The 15019-nt window shown below is 38.9% G+C and overlaps 1 protein-coding gene across 5 annotated transcripts in view; it reads left to right on the top strand.

Moving 5' to 3' along the window:
- Positions 1-15019, top strand: part of pou6f2 (POU class 6 homeobox 2) — a 142199-nt gene that overhangs the window by 74032 nt on the left and 53148 nt on the right. For all 5 annotated transcript variants that reach the window (XM_073863805.1, XM_073863806.1, XM_073863807.1 and 2 more), the window contains exon 6: positions 7687-8048. In XM_073863805.1, the coding sequence (XP_073719906.1) occupies positions 7687-8048 (362 nt within the window). The remainder of the gene's footprint in view (positions 1-7686; positions 8049-15019) is intronic.

Here is a 15019-nt window from a genome sequence, read left to right as displayed (position 1 = left end):
AATACTGTACTAAAAGTAAATTTGTGTGACAACTTGTCTGAAATATACACTCACCTAAAGGATTATTAGGAACACCTGTTCAATTTCTTATTAATGCAATTATCTAATCAACCAATCACATGGCAGTTGCTTCAATGCATTTGTGGGTGTGGTCCTGGTCAATACAATCTCCTGAACTCCAAACTGAATGTCAGAATGGGAAAGAAAAGTGATTTAAGCAATTTTGAGTGTGGCATGGTTGTTGGTGCCAGACGGGGCGGTCTGAGTATTTCACAATCTGCTCAGTTACTGGGATTTTCACGCACAACCATTTCTAGGGTTTACAAAGAATGGTGTGAAAAGAGAAAAACATCCAATATATGGCAGTCCTGTGTGCGAAAATGCCTTGTTGGTGCTAGAGGTCAGACGTGAATGGGCCGACTGATTCAAGCTGATAGAAGAGCAACTTTGACTAAAATAACCACTCAATACAACCAAGGTATGCAGCAAAGCATTTGTGAAGTCACAACACACACAACCTTGAGGCGGATGGGCTACAACAGCAGAAGACCCCACCGGGTACCACTCATCTCCACTACAATAGGAAAAAGAGGCTACAATTTGCCAGAGCTCACCAAAATTGGACAGTTGAAGACTGGAAAAATCTTGCCTGGTCTGATGAGTCTCGATTTCTTTTGAGACATTCAGATGGTAAAGTCAGAATTTGGTGTAAACAGAGTGAGAACATGGATTCATCATGCCTTGTTATCACTGTGCAGGCTGGTGGTGGTGTAATGGTGTGGGGGATGTTTTCTTGGCACACTTTAGGCCCCTTAGTGCCAATTGGGCATTGTTTCAATGCCACGGCCTACCAGAGCATTGTTTCTGACCATGTCCATCCCTTTATGACCACCATGTACCCAACCGCTGATGGCTACTTCCAGCAAGATAATGCACCATGTCACAAAGCTCGAATGATTTCAAATTGGTTTCTTGAACATGACAATGTGTACTAAAATGGCCCCCACAGTCACCAAATCTCAACCCAATAGAGCATCTTTGGGATGTGGTGGAACGGGAGCTTCGTGCCCTGGATGTGCATCCTACAAATCTCCATTAACTGCAAGATGCTATCTTATCAATATGGGCCAATATTTCTAAAGAATGCTTTCAGCACCTTGTTGAATCGATGCCACGTAGAATTAAGGCAGTTCTGAAGGCGAAAGGGGGTCAAACACAGTATTAGTATGGTGTTCTTAATAATCCTTTAGGTGAGTGTATAACATACAAAAAATTAGTGGCTCATACAATTCTTTTTTTTATTTACATTAGTTATTAAATTAGTTTTTGAAACCAGCATACATCACTCTAAAAATGGTTGGGTTAAAAACAACCCAATTGGCAACCCAGCGCTGGGTAAATATTGGACAGAACACATGCTGGGTTAAAGTAACCCAACACGTTGGGTAACACATTTTAACCCAGCAGGTTGGGTTGTTGAGAAAACCCAACATGTAGTCATTTTAACCATTTATGGGATTAATATTCTGGGTTTTGGGTTATTCTTGCTGGGTTATTTTTATCATGTGCTTTATTGTAAATCAAGACCATTGTTAACAGCAAATAAATGTTTATTTGACTGCAAAATAACTACAAACTCTTATATTTTTACAGTTGTAAGTTGCAAAATCATTTAAAGGACTGCTTACTGACCCAAGTATAAATATATATAAAATATCATAAATTATGCACATTGAAGTAACAATGTAACAGGTTGAATCAATTCGTTTGAATTTAAGACAGAATTTGTAATTTTACAATATATGAAATACTGAAATGTACATAAACAAAACTACAGCAGTGTAAGAAAAGAAACAATGTAATTGTTAAATTAAAAGTAAAATAATTCATAGATGTGTAAAGTTTTTTTTAAAGAACAAATGTTTTAATTTTCACAGAATGGAATGTATTTGACTAAAAATACTTCATTTATTAAAGTTACTCGTCGCGAACAAAGATGTACAAAGGAATCGAACAGGAGAGGATTCATCCATTTGAAAAATGACAGACTACAGGAATTCCCATAGAAGCACATTGCCTGGGGTATTTATTTTCAAGCACTTAAAATGCCTTTTAACCAGAGACTGTAAAAAATATGAAAGTAGTGTCCGTGACGTCACCTACTGGTTTGTGAAGAGCATTTTTGAAGCTTAAAGTAGGTGGTGCGTGCCATCGCCATCTTGGCCGAATTGCAGTTTAAGTCACTTCCGTATTCAGAGAGACTGATTGAGAAAAAAGATTGAGAGATCTGCTGCATCTTTCCCATGGCCAGGACGAAAGGAAAGGGTTTCGAGGATTCTGTCCAGAGAAGGAATTCCACCACATTTGTTGCAACCTACAAAAGAGGAAAAAACTTTTAGTGGTCTGAACTGAATGATCAGATTTAAGTATTCAGAAAACCATGTGGGCCAATTATACATTTTATAAAAATTATAAGGCTTTCTTTTGCATCCCTGGCTGCATTACCACCACGTGTGAGATTTTTTTCCAAAAATGCAATGGCCTGTTGTCAGTTTGCATAAGACTTTGGTGTTACACTCCTTTAACTGTTGTGCCAACAACAAAGGCTGCAAACCACACAGACTGACAAATAGGATGATCTGACTATAAAAAATAAAGTGCTGCAGTACTAAAATGTAGCAGATAATTAAGACATTCTCAATATATTTTAAATAGGAATTATTAAATGTTATACTTACTGGATGAAGTTGTGCAAGCCTCATCAATGGATGGACATAAAAACTCTGCACACTCTAAAAAAAGAATTGGAAAACAACATCACATCTAATCTCTGCTAAAAACATAACATCTCTGTTACAGTATCAGCCACAGATCAGAGGGTTGGTCAATATAAATTTGAAATCACAGGAGACAACCCAAAAAATATTATGAAATGAATATAAAATAGTAACTAAATACGACTCAATAACACATCTAATTTCATATAACACATATACATGTTTGTTAACCGATAGTCACTTCCACGCAGCCTCCGTCTTGGTGACAAATACGTTTGTGTTTTCAAGTTCATGTCCAAACACTTAAATTATTGTTTCATTTTAAAAGAGAGGAACAAGCATACATATAAGACACCGGTTCTTGGAAACGCGGTTTCGTTTTAATTTATCGACGCGTTACCTGCCGTAGGCTTACCGACGGTGAAGTGAATGTGCTGCTTCTGTCCCTGCCTCAGACAGACAGCGTAAACGCCGGCTCCGTGATCCTCCGCCGCCGGTTAACATGTGCTCGCGCCTCGCGGTCTGTCTTTACATATCGAATGACAAGAAAGCAACTCGTTAGTCGCTACATTTTATTTAACAGCGTCGCTATCGCTTGTTAAGCTGGGAAAGGGAAAACTATGCGCGTGTGACACAAAAAGCCGAAGTGGGGTTGCGGAGGTCGACTCGGTAACTTACCGGGTTTGACTCGCTTTGTTAAAGGCTTACAGAAATTGTCACGAGTTAACATAATCAAACGTGTGATGGGGATTTTGTAACATCTATTTTAGTAAGTTTATTAATATGCCATATCAAACATCTTAGAACGATTATTCGAGTCAATTTGTGTAAATGGCGATCTGAGGTAACAGTCGTCATTCCTCCAAATTACACCCGTCGTCTTAGTCTCTATAAATTAACACATTGCTGTCTCGCAAAATGTTATAATCTTGTTTATATTCATGAAATGTTCACAAAAACATATAAACTTACCTTGAAACAACTGCTTCCAGTGTCCTTTCACGTGGACCGTTGCTGACATTCAAACATCAAGGGCGCGAAGCACATGAGCCTCTTCAAACAACCCAACATAATAACCCAGCAGTTTTAACCCAACACCTAGAAAACTGAAACTACCCAAAAAGTGTTTAAAATGTAAAAAAATAACCCAGCAAAATAACCCAACAGACTCAACCCAGCATTTTGGGTTAAAAAATAACCCAGCCATTTTTAGAGTGATGTAATTCTGTTATTGCTTTTGTTTTTCACCATTTGTCTCAAAGTCTGCATCTTAAAATGCACATTAACTCTTTCTTGTGCATGCAGATTAAAGCGAGTCTGATGAACTTTTGCACATTAAATGAGTAAAGAAAGTAAGACCAGTCTGCTTATATACTGTAATAGGGTCACATTGTGTATCGCAACATTTTTGTATCTCTTTTGTATCTTTTATTTCTATTCTTTTGTTGTTCTGTGTATTTTTCAGCCTCAGAACAAGACCCTCCCATAATTTTGGTCTTTCTTGATTTTGATAATATTTTTGACAGAATTTAGCTTTTTTAGTTTCTTTATTCTTCCTTTATTCTTTAAACTTTTTTGTTCTCTAGTAGCGTCTACTTACGCGATCGAGCGCCACATACCCATGTCCTGTCAAGACCTGCGAGACAACTTGCCCCAACATTTCAAACGTGAATTGGACTCTTCCCTGGTGCAGATTATATATATATAATTCATGTTGGGGTGTGAGGGGGTGTCAATGTGTCAGACGATTGAAGAAATGTAAAAGTGGGCTGTTTACTGGTTGAGAGACACTTTCTTTTTTTCTTCTCTTCTGTGATTTTCTGGTGTCGGTGAGAGGGTTTGTGGTGAATCAAAATCCCGCCTGCCTGTCCGGCAGTGATGCACGAGTAGCCACACTAATCAAAGAAATGTCAGGACCAATGTATTTTCTGAGTTATCTTCAGGAGAAAATCCCATGGTTTTAATTATTCATCTGCATCTATTAATTATGGACAGTTGCTTGCTTGTCTAGCATACTGCGCACAAACACATGCTTGCCAATACATTACAAGTCTCGCTCTGTAGCTGAACATTGATTCATTGTTGTGCAGTTTGTTAGGATTCTTTTGTGACGGTCTACAATTGGGCTGTAATTATAAATGGATTCAAATCAAAGTATTGTTTTAACTTAATAAACAAATAAATAGGAAGTTGTTGAGTTAAAGAAACAGTTCACACATATATGAAAATTCTTTCATAATTTAATTATGCCATGCTAGATGTATATGACTTCCTTTCTTTAGTTAAACACAAAAAAATATTTTACATCAAAATTTTATTTTGGGTCAACATGGCAAAGCTCCAAAAATCATTTCTATACATCATTAAACTTATCCAAATTACTTTAATGGGTAAAAAAGAGAAAAAAAGATTTATATTTTGAGCTTATTTAATGATTGATATCCATGGCAACATACTGTTGAGATCAGCACGTAAATTTAAATATGTAAATCTCATAGAGACAGAGCGCAGTTATGCTAATTTGAAAACCACGCCCACCGGGGAGGGGAACAATCCAACCGTCTCCATTAACTTTGTATTACGTGAGGCTGCCTCCTTGTCATTTCTGGCTTATAACAAAAAACAGAATAATGCCTATAAGCTGCTGTGTGACAAGGTGTACAGCTAACAAGCTACAAACCCAGAAATACATTTTTATAAGCTGTTGAACCCAAAAAAAACAAGTGTTTAAAGACACAAAAGTGTATCGCCGACTACGTTTTCCTCCAGTGGGCGTAGTTCTAATAATAGTAGTACTATGAAAAGTTGCCTTTATCCACTTTTGTGTCTTTAAACGCTCGTTTTTTTGGGGTCAACAGCTTGTAAAAACTTATTTTGGTTTTTTTTGGCTTGTTAGCTATACAACCTGTCACACAGCAGCTTTTAGGTATTATTCTGTTTTTTTGTTATAAGCAAGAAATGACAAGGAGACGGCCTCTCGCAATACAAAGTCAATGGAGACGGATGAATTGTTTTCTCCCCCGGTGAGCGTGGTTTTCAGGTTATGATGCGTTGCGCTCTGTCTCAATTAGTTCTCGCATCTCACGATAAAACTTGCATATTACCGTACATTCACACGGGGCGAAAGCATTAAAGCTACTTATTTACTTTTAATGGGTGACGTCATGCGTTGCCGAACTGAATTGTGGATCCGTCAATGTTGCGTCACTGCCGTTGCTCGTGGCAGAAGTTGAACATTTCTCAATTTTTCAAGCACCAATGCGTGCGCCAGCCAATCAGATCGCCTTTTGCAAATAACCCCGTGTGAATGTAACATTACGGTTAGTCATGAGTGACACATAAAGTGCCATAAGACAATTCAGTAGCTTAGTTTTACTATACTATCTTTTAACAATCCTTCCAGAAAAACGTTGAGTTTTTTTGTGTGATTGTTGCGGGCAAAATCCTTGACTTACGGCACGTTTTCTTAAAGCAACACTATGTAGTTTTTTTTTTTACCTTTAAATAATGTCTCTAAAATTATTTCAGTGATAGAACAACTCTTAACTGGACAAATTTTACTGTTGCTGCAACCTGAGCAGCCTCCTAGCTGCTACAAGCACACTCTGAAAGTGGCGGTGGAGGGTAGGAAACACAGCCCCGCCCCTCCCCCTGCCTGCAGAAGAGTGTCTGATACCAGGCACTGTTGCGCTTTTCAACCACATGGGGGAGCTGTAAGTCATTTTTACATGGAAACTACGTAGTGTTGCTTTAAAAAATGCGATGGGATATGCGGGATATTTATGCGATGAAATTGTGGGAACTTGCAAAAATTGCGGATACTTGCAAATACTGTTTTCAGCTTTTGCAGCTTTTCAATGATGTTCACGTCACATAATCACGTCGCTTCATAATGTTTCCATGGTCACAGGTGGGCTTGTGTGAAGTAAATGCAACATTTTTCAACTTTCTGCTAAGATATGGGATTTTTGCTACAAAAATGCGGAGATTATGAAATCATGCAAGCCCCGCATATTTTGCAAGGGGGGAAACTGCAATATATCCTGCGAAAGTGCTGCGTATTTGAAAAAATGCGCCCCCCCTGCATAAATATGCGAACTTTGGCTGATTATGTGTTAAATCATGCGATCGCAAAATCGTTTTTCTGAACGGACTGTCTTAGATGACAAACCCAATTTTTAAGGCTGTTTTTCTATACATCACAACCCTATTTTGAATTGTTTCAAATCAGATATGGTGCTAACAAAGATACCAAAAGGAGTTACAGCTAAATTTGTTTCAAATGTCAACGTGTTTTTTTTTTTGTAAAAGTCATGGTGGCTGTTAAAGGTTGTCCAGTAGCTGCAAAAAAGAGCGAGCTTTCTTAAAGGTGCATTTAAGGAGTGCAGTGAATTACTTGAAATTAAGTCTGAGAGTCCTCAAGACTGGAGATGGAAGAAGTTCTTCTGACTTCAAAAGAGCAGAACATCTTTTTTAGCCCAATGGTTTTTACCCTAGAAGCTTCTTGAAGGCTTCATCTCGGGCTGTTCAATAATTACAGTGTACGAAGAAACAGTACGTAATGGCCAACAATCAGTGAGGGCTCTGCAATTACGGACCAAGAAAAGTATTAAGTGATACACACTGGCCAAGGCACACGTTACATAGCTGAAATGATAACAGGAAGAAAAATATAATGTTCTGTTTTCGTGATTGAACGCATCATGTTGCTTGCATTTCTCAATATCCTCCAATAAGTTTTTTGTGCTTTTTTTCTTGTACATTTTTCAGGATATTGTTTTTTGGACCATTATACAAGGCCACTTAATTTGATTTGGCTTGGCTGATAATGGCCTCTTGAATTGATTGAAAGTCGCTTGGTTCAAGATGTTAAGTAGGCTATGTACCATTTTCTCTTTCTTTGTCACAGCTACCTCATCCCTGAACTCACAGCTCCAGCATCTCCAACAGCTCCAGCAGCTCCAGCATCACCAGCAACAGCATCACCATCATCAGCAACAACAACAGCAGCAGCGGGAAAAAGAGCATCGTGAGCGAGAACAGCAACGAGAACGAGAGCAGCAGCAGCTCTGTGGCCCAACACATCTTCAGCCACCCAGTCATCGTCAACTCACTCCACCGATCCAGTCACAAGTGTCTGGACCTTCTCCAGGCACCTGCACCTCCAATCATAGCTCAGCTCAGCCTCCCCAGTCTCCGCCCAATCACAGGCAAAACCAATCACCAGCTCGTAGCTTACCTTCACCTGTCACGCCGCCTCTGCCACTGCAGGTAAGATTTTAGAGTTTTATCTGTTAGTTAACTGCAAAAGTGATCTTTGAATAGATTTTTACATTAGATTAGAATAGATGATGGCTTGTGTTTTATTTACAACATTCAGTCTTGAAGACATGAAATTACATTACAAGAACAGTTGCTGTCTTTTGCTGTAAATGGACTTTAGTTATGCCCAAGGGGCAAAACCTTCCGATCTCTCTTGTGGAAGTGACTTAAATTGCAATTCATCGACTCCTGGCTTCTGGCTCCAAAAGGGAGCTGGAAAATAAACCCCTTGGTTACTTTCAATAGCAGGGGACTATTTTCGGGCAGTGCGTAATATCACTACGCTTCCTGCAGCCATGTTACAGCAGCAAAGTCCTTGATTATTACGCCAGAATGGGAGTATAGTTCCTAACCATATCTGCCTAGAAAATCACAACTTTTAATTTCCTGTCGGTCTTGGTACACGATGTAACTACAGAAGAGTCAAGTTTTAAATAGGAAAAATATTGAAACTCTTTGGTTATTTTTTAGCGCAATGCTAATGGTCTAATCAGATTCAATGGATTGTGCTAAGCTATGCTAAAAGTGCTAGCGCCAGACCCGGAGATCAGCTAAATTAATTCCAAAACTGTAAAGGGGGTCGCACACAGGACGCGCAGCTCAGCGCTGTTCTAAAAAACTCGAACACATTGCTTTCTATGAGTATACGCACACCGGTGCCGATAGGTGGCGCCTGTCCGCTTCGCCCAGCTATGACTCAGGAAGTTGCTCAAGTCCCTGTCGCGCCACAGAGCGCCACTCACATAGTTTAACATTAAATACCATCATATTTGTCCCAAATCATTAACGATTAACATTGGCTGCTAACGTATATTTTGCATTTTGAAGTAGACGCTATCTGACAAAGCTCGCGCTATTTAATGTGCACTTCTGATTTACGATACCTCCGAGTTGTCCTAGATGCGACGCGACGCTGAGCTGCGCGGCCGGTGAGCGACCCCCTTAAGAATTTAATGTTTAACTCTAGGGGAGCTGGAAAATGAGTATATTTTCAAAAAAAGTGGAATGTGCAACCAAAAATGGTTTCTAGAAACTTTTAAGCGCTTTTATGTTTAAGAGTATGTATCCGCTAAACGGTAATTTTCTTTTAGCAGTAACTTTTCAAAGTGCACTAGATGGTTTAGAAGCAAACATTCATGAACTGAAAGCCACAAAAATCTTTTTAAATAAGAAGCACAGAGCTCTGGGATTTAGGTGGTTTCAATTCGTCGTACACAAAAGCATTAAACCTCACAAAAGCCCATATTTCCACACAGCCAACAACCTTCCGTGCATTTCTCCTCAGTTGGTTTGACTCTTGTTTACACACTAAAAGTGAAGTTATTTAAAGCTATAATACAAGTTGACTGGTGATGGGAGCCGCTCCAGAGTGCCGCATGACACGGGGGCGGTCGAGACCGATCGACTCAATGTAATGACCCCTAAATATGATGTCGCCTCACTTAAAGAACTCATTCTTCTACATTATTCACAACATGTCTGGAAGAATGGAGCGCTGGAGTGAGTCGAGGTCTAGGATGAATGTTAGAGAATGGGGCAGTAATTCAATTGAATGATTGAATCTGTCTGGGGAAATCTTGGATATTACAAATATTGTTTCTGGAGGAGGTACCCGTTTGCCAAGGCGGTCCGTGAAAAAGAATGAAAATTGAAAGTTTATTGTTAAGAGTTTATCCCGGCCGTCTTGCTTGCGACAGCAATAGACTATTATTGGAAATGAAGAGCTGCGGAATATTGAATTATGGGTAATGATGTTTTTGGTGTAACTTGATTTGAAACAATTTTATGATAATCACTTATTGACATGTTGTGAAAATGTATAGTATATGCAGCGTACGTTGGACTGAATGTGAGCAGATTCGTTTTCAACATATTTTACCTGCTGCAAATAAGATCTTGCGATGGGAGACCCACAGCACCATATGTCAGTGATCTACCAGTAAACTTGAGTTCATTGAAATTTTATTTGGTTTTCTGTTATTGTCACGCAGCGTTATGCAATTAAAACAAACTCCACAGATGGGACATATGAATCATTATTGCTTTAGTTAACTCATTAACTTTGTGCACGCCTGAATGAAAAACTAAATGGCACATAGAGACGAATCCTTCATAACATTAATAACATTGCATATCTGTCGGTCTGTCTCCTATTCTTCCTCTTATTCATCTGGCTGTCTTCATCGCTCACTAATAACACACCCTCCTCCCTATATGTCCCAGTGGTTTCATTTTAGTTTGAGAGAGGCCAGGGTCGCCTTTGTGCCTTTCCCCGCATTCATCAGCGTCACAGTCCTTATTGCGCTGTGCTGTGCCTGAACCTCGCTTCCCCTTCCCCCTTATTATGGCTGCCATCAGTTTAGCCATTTATTTCACCTGCTGTCTCTCTGCCCGGCCTGTATCCTCACCAGCTGGACCCTGTGGGCCGACGCTTAATGGTCTCCTGAGCCCAAAACTTGTAGTTTCCAAGGAATTCCTTAGGAATAGCGAGGCATTACATATATTTCTTCATTTACAGTTGAAGCACACCTGATTCGATTTGTCAAGTAACCATCAAGTCCTTCTAATGCGTGATACAGGTGGGAAATAGAGTAAATGGTGGCTGGTGACAATGGGGTCTCCAAACGCATAACTTGATGTATGATGCGCTTAGATGTCGAGGTTTATGGGAAGGTTTCAAATAAAAATAAATATGCAACATCTTTGATAACTGTACTGACTGTATGCTGAACTATACTTTATTCTGCATGTGCTACAGTACTTACCTAATAAAATGGCAGTGATGTATAGTAATGGTTGCCAGGGCCACTTGTTGAAAATATACAGTTTAAAGGAAAACACCACAGTTTTTCAATATTTAACTATTCTTACCTCAACTTAGACAAATTAATACATACCTATCTTTTTTTTAAGCGTGCACTTAATCTTAATACAGCTCGTCGTGAATGTGTTAGCATTTAGCCTAGCCCCATTCATTCCGTAGGATCCAAACAGGGATGAATTTAGAAGCCACCAAACACTTCCATGTTTTCTCTATTTAAAGACTGTTACATGAGTAGTTACACGAGTAAGTATGGTGGACCAAAATTTTCAAAAAAAGTGGAGTGTCCCTTTAAGGTCAGAAGACGAGTACGTAAAATAACCTGCAATTTTATGTTTTAAACAGAGATGGAGATAGAGAGGCAAATATTACGAATTACAGTATTTTCCAGTTTTTTTGACTTTTTTAGAATAGATTTCTGTGGGGGTGGTATTTCTGTGCAAGTTTGGTGGCCATCTTCTATGTGTTGTCCCTAACTAGACACATCTTTGTGTTATTATTGGAACAACACATTTTGTGTTGTTTTTAACACATTTTATAGCACAAAATGAGACATAGGGCCAGATTTACTAACAGTTTGAGCCAGCGCAAACCATAATTTTGTACGTTTAATAACGACTGTCTGGATTTACTAAAGACGCGCAGTGGATAATTATTATGATTATTTTTGCGACTGACCTTATATAAGTTTTCCTTTCAGACGTAAACTTTATGGGAGGAGATTATTTAAATGATTCACGCAATGTGATTTACCAATGTTTGCGCTAGTGATATTACTGTTTTTTGCGCCAATATTTAATACGTAAAAATCCTTTTGCGCCTGAAATGGCTGCAATTGTAGCTGATAGAAGAGGCACAGAGAGCGTGTGGTACAAGCATAGACTGTAAAAAAAGATGGAGGATGCCCGTTCGCTCTCTTCCATTGGTGAAAGTAAAGCCATCAGTGTCCAACTGGCGCTGACATCTTGGGTCTTGAGTCTGCGCAGTAGCGATTTCGGGACCAGTCCTGCGCAGTAGTGACAGGAAGTAAATCCGCGAAAGCAAGGCTCCGCCCTCGGCCTCGCAGAATGCGTAATATCACAGCCGTCAATCATGACGTGACACCACCGCATTAAATAACTAACTAAAAACAAACTTTTTTAAAAAAAACAAACACTTGAATTTACATCAGCGTGATAAAACTACAGTAAATGACAGAAACCAGCTTTGAAAAAAAGATTATTGAAGTGTAATTAAATTGTTTAGTTGGTCTCAAGTCCTATTGAATAACATGGGGAGGCGGGCTTTATGACCTATACTGGGACCAGTCACTGGGGGGCGATCGAGACGTTTTAGCTTCACTTTTCAGGACTTGTTCGTAGGGCTGGGCAAAAAAATAGATTTTTCGATTATTCTGTTTTTTTTTACATGGTCGATTCAAAATCGATTCTCAAAGAGCAGAATCGATTTTTCCTTTCATATTTATTTCGGCAAACATTGAACGTAAGATTAGCGTTAATCTAATTACTAGTCTTCTTCACTAGATGTCACCTTCTTTTTTTTGCCTTGCACGATGTTACCAAGGAGCGAGAGGCGAGCCTGTCATTCATTCATTTAGTGCTTAAAATGGCGGTTTCAGGTGCTTCATCGACTAGGATGCCACCTTCACATAAAAAGTCAGAGGTATGGAAACATTTTAGATTTCGCAAGCAAGATGACGAAAATAGTGTTGTGGCTTTTTTATTTTTTACATTTCTTTTTATTAATTACCCACTTGTAAACTGCTGTTCACTCTTCTTTTTTATTAATATAGTATTTGTATTAAATCTCTATTCATTGAGTTGAACCGAGAATCGAGTATAAAAACCAACCCGAGAACTGGAACCGAAAACTGAATCGAGAACCAAAATCGAATCGTTTTGATTGCTTGTGAATCGAGATCGAATCGATCTGGAACATCTGAATTGATACCCAGCCCTACTTGTGCGGCACGCTTCGGCACAAGGCAGAGTAAAACGGTGGTGTTTTCCTTTAGGGATCATTATATAAAAAACATTTGAATGTAGAACGCAGAGATTGATCAATCGGAAACTTTTAGTGTGTATAGCATTGCGTAAGCAACACAAAAGGCAGTTGGTTCAAACCCAGGGATCACACATACTGATAAAATGTATACCTTGTAATGCGCTGTAAGTTGCTTTTGACAAAAGTGTCCCCAAGATGAGTGAATATTATGTAGTCTTCAATAAACTCGTAAATATTACGACAAAAATATACTTATATATTACATAACATTATCATATTTAAAAAATGGGTCATAATTCTAGTCGGACACTTAGAAACACACAAAAAACGATTCATTTTAGGAAAAAAGTTTCTTAGCCACTCTGATATTAAGACCATTACAGTATCTTGCTAACAATTGGTCGTACCCAAATTTTATTTGTTGCCCCTTCCAATTAATCCAATGGGATTAAATATAAACTCTGTGGCCATGTAAATCTTTTGTGCATTCCTTAAGCAAAACTGTCTGCAACCTTTTCCCAGGTGTGTTAGAAGAGCCCATCTACAGGTTTTTAGGCAGCACGGTGTGGTGTCGGTACCCCTGAGGTCTGTGATTAGATTTACAGCTAAGAGTCACTGTGCAACCCTCTTGTTAATCCAAAGAGAAAGAAAGAGAGTGGCACCAGAGACCACCGCGTCATTACCAACCCTTCACTTTGTAACCCAAGTGCTGTGTGTGAGAGTGATAAGTGTGTATCGTGTGTGTGTGTCAGGACGATTCAGAGGGGGTTTGAAGTTCCTTCTTCATAGGAGTCCACATTACCACTTAAGCAATGTGAATGCATGTGTGTGGCAGGGTTTGCAGTTTGGCTCCCCTGAGGGTCTGGAGTCTGTAATTGGACTTATGCCTGCGTTTGACTGAGAAACTTACAGCAGGCTTCACCAGAGTGCTGTTACTGGCCTTTAGGGACGGCCGCAGTTAGACACCAGTAACAGCTATAGAATTTTAGGAATGTGTATTTTCAGGGTCTATCATAATTACACCTTCTGGTAACACAGGTACCACCCCAACCTATCTGTCTTTCTTCCCCTGTTCCTCTTTTTGGGTGTAATCATTCTGAAAGGGCAGACAGGTCTCCTATTATCAGAAGACACCTAAAGGTCCAGATAGAGGCCTTCTGTACCTGAACTGACAACATGACAGTGAGTTAGCATCCCACTCTGATAATACCACAGTCTGCTTGTCCAACGTACGAAATCTGAGTGCTTACTGCATTCCCTCTTCCTCCGCCTCGCTCTTGTTATTGCTTTTTCTTTATTTGGTCAAAAGTTCAGACAGGCTTTTTTTGTAAGTCTCTGACCCTGAGTTCCTTTGGAGCGGGGTGAATAAAGTTTATGATTTTCCAGTGAGACTTTGCTGCATGCTGGGATGCCTCCAGTCACACAAACTGACTTTGTACTAGAGTAATTTCTTGTCATGGCAAGGTCATGGGTTTGGTACTGGGAAAAATGTGTAGCTTGAATTGAATGCAAGTCACTTTGAATATAAGTGTTTGTCAGATGTGTGCGTTTAACTTGTTGTCTCTGTATTTGTAAGGGTTTTATTACATAGATGCTACGAGTACAAAATTAGCTAACAACATTAAAACTCCCATAACACACGTTGTTTCTGCTTATCTCATGTTAATCTTGAGTACATTTGAAGAGTTTGGTTCCAAAATGCAATAAATCCATTTTGACAAATTTCAGTAAAAACGTGTTTGCTATACCAAGAAAGTGACAAGATGAAAACCACTATTTTCTGTTACAAACTTTCACATAGCATCTTTAGGTTATAAAAACATAAAAAAAATTCAAATCCGTAACTTGATTTTCAAAGATTTATTATAAAACGAATTCTTTTATCCACAAAATGCAATAAATCCATGACAGTTTTTTTTCAAAGTGCTATAAATCTATTCAATCAAATGTGCATTCATCTTTGCCATTTTATATTCATTTAGTTGACTAGTTGTACACACTGATTAAAAAAATAAACATTAATGGCATTAATAAAAACACTTACTTTGTCATATTAAGAACACTGTCATTGCTGCGGTTATACTTGGCGTCGTTG

This window comes from Misgurnus anguillicaudatus, chromosome 25 (genome assembly GCF_027580225.2).
Source record: "Misgurnus anguillicaudatus chromosome 25, ASM2758022v2, whole genome shotgun sequence".
Lineage (NCBI taxonomy): Eukaryota > Metazoa > Chordata > Actinopteri > Cypriniformes > Cobitidae > Misgurnus > Misgurnus anguillicaudatus.
This window is presented reverse-complemented; position numbering and strand designations above follow the sequence as displayed.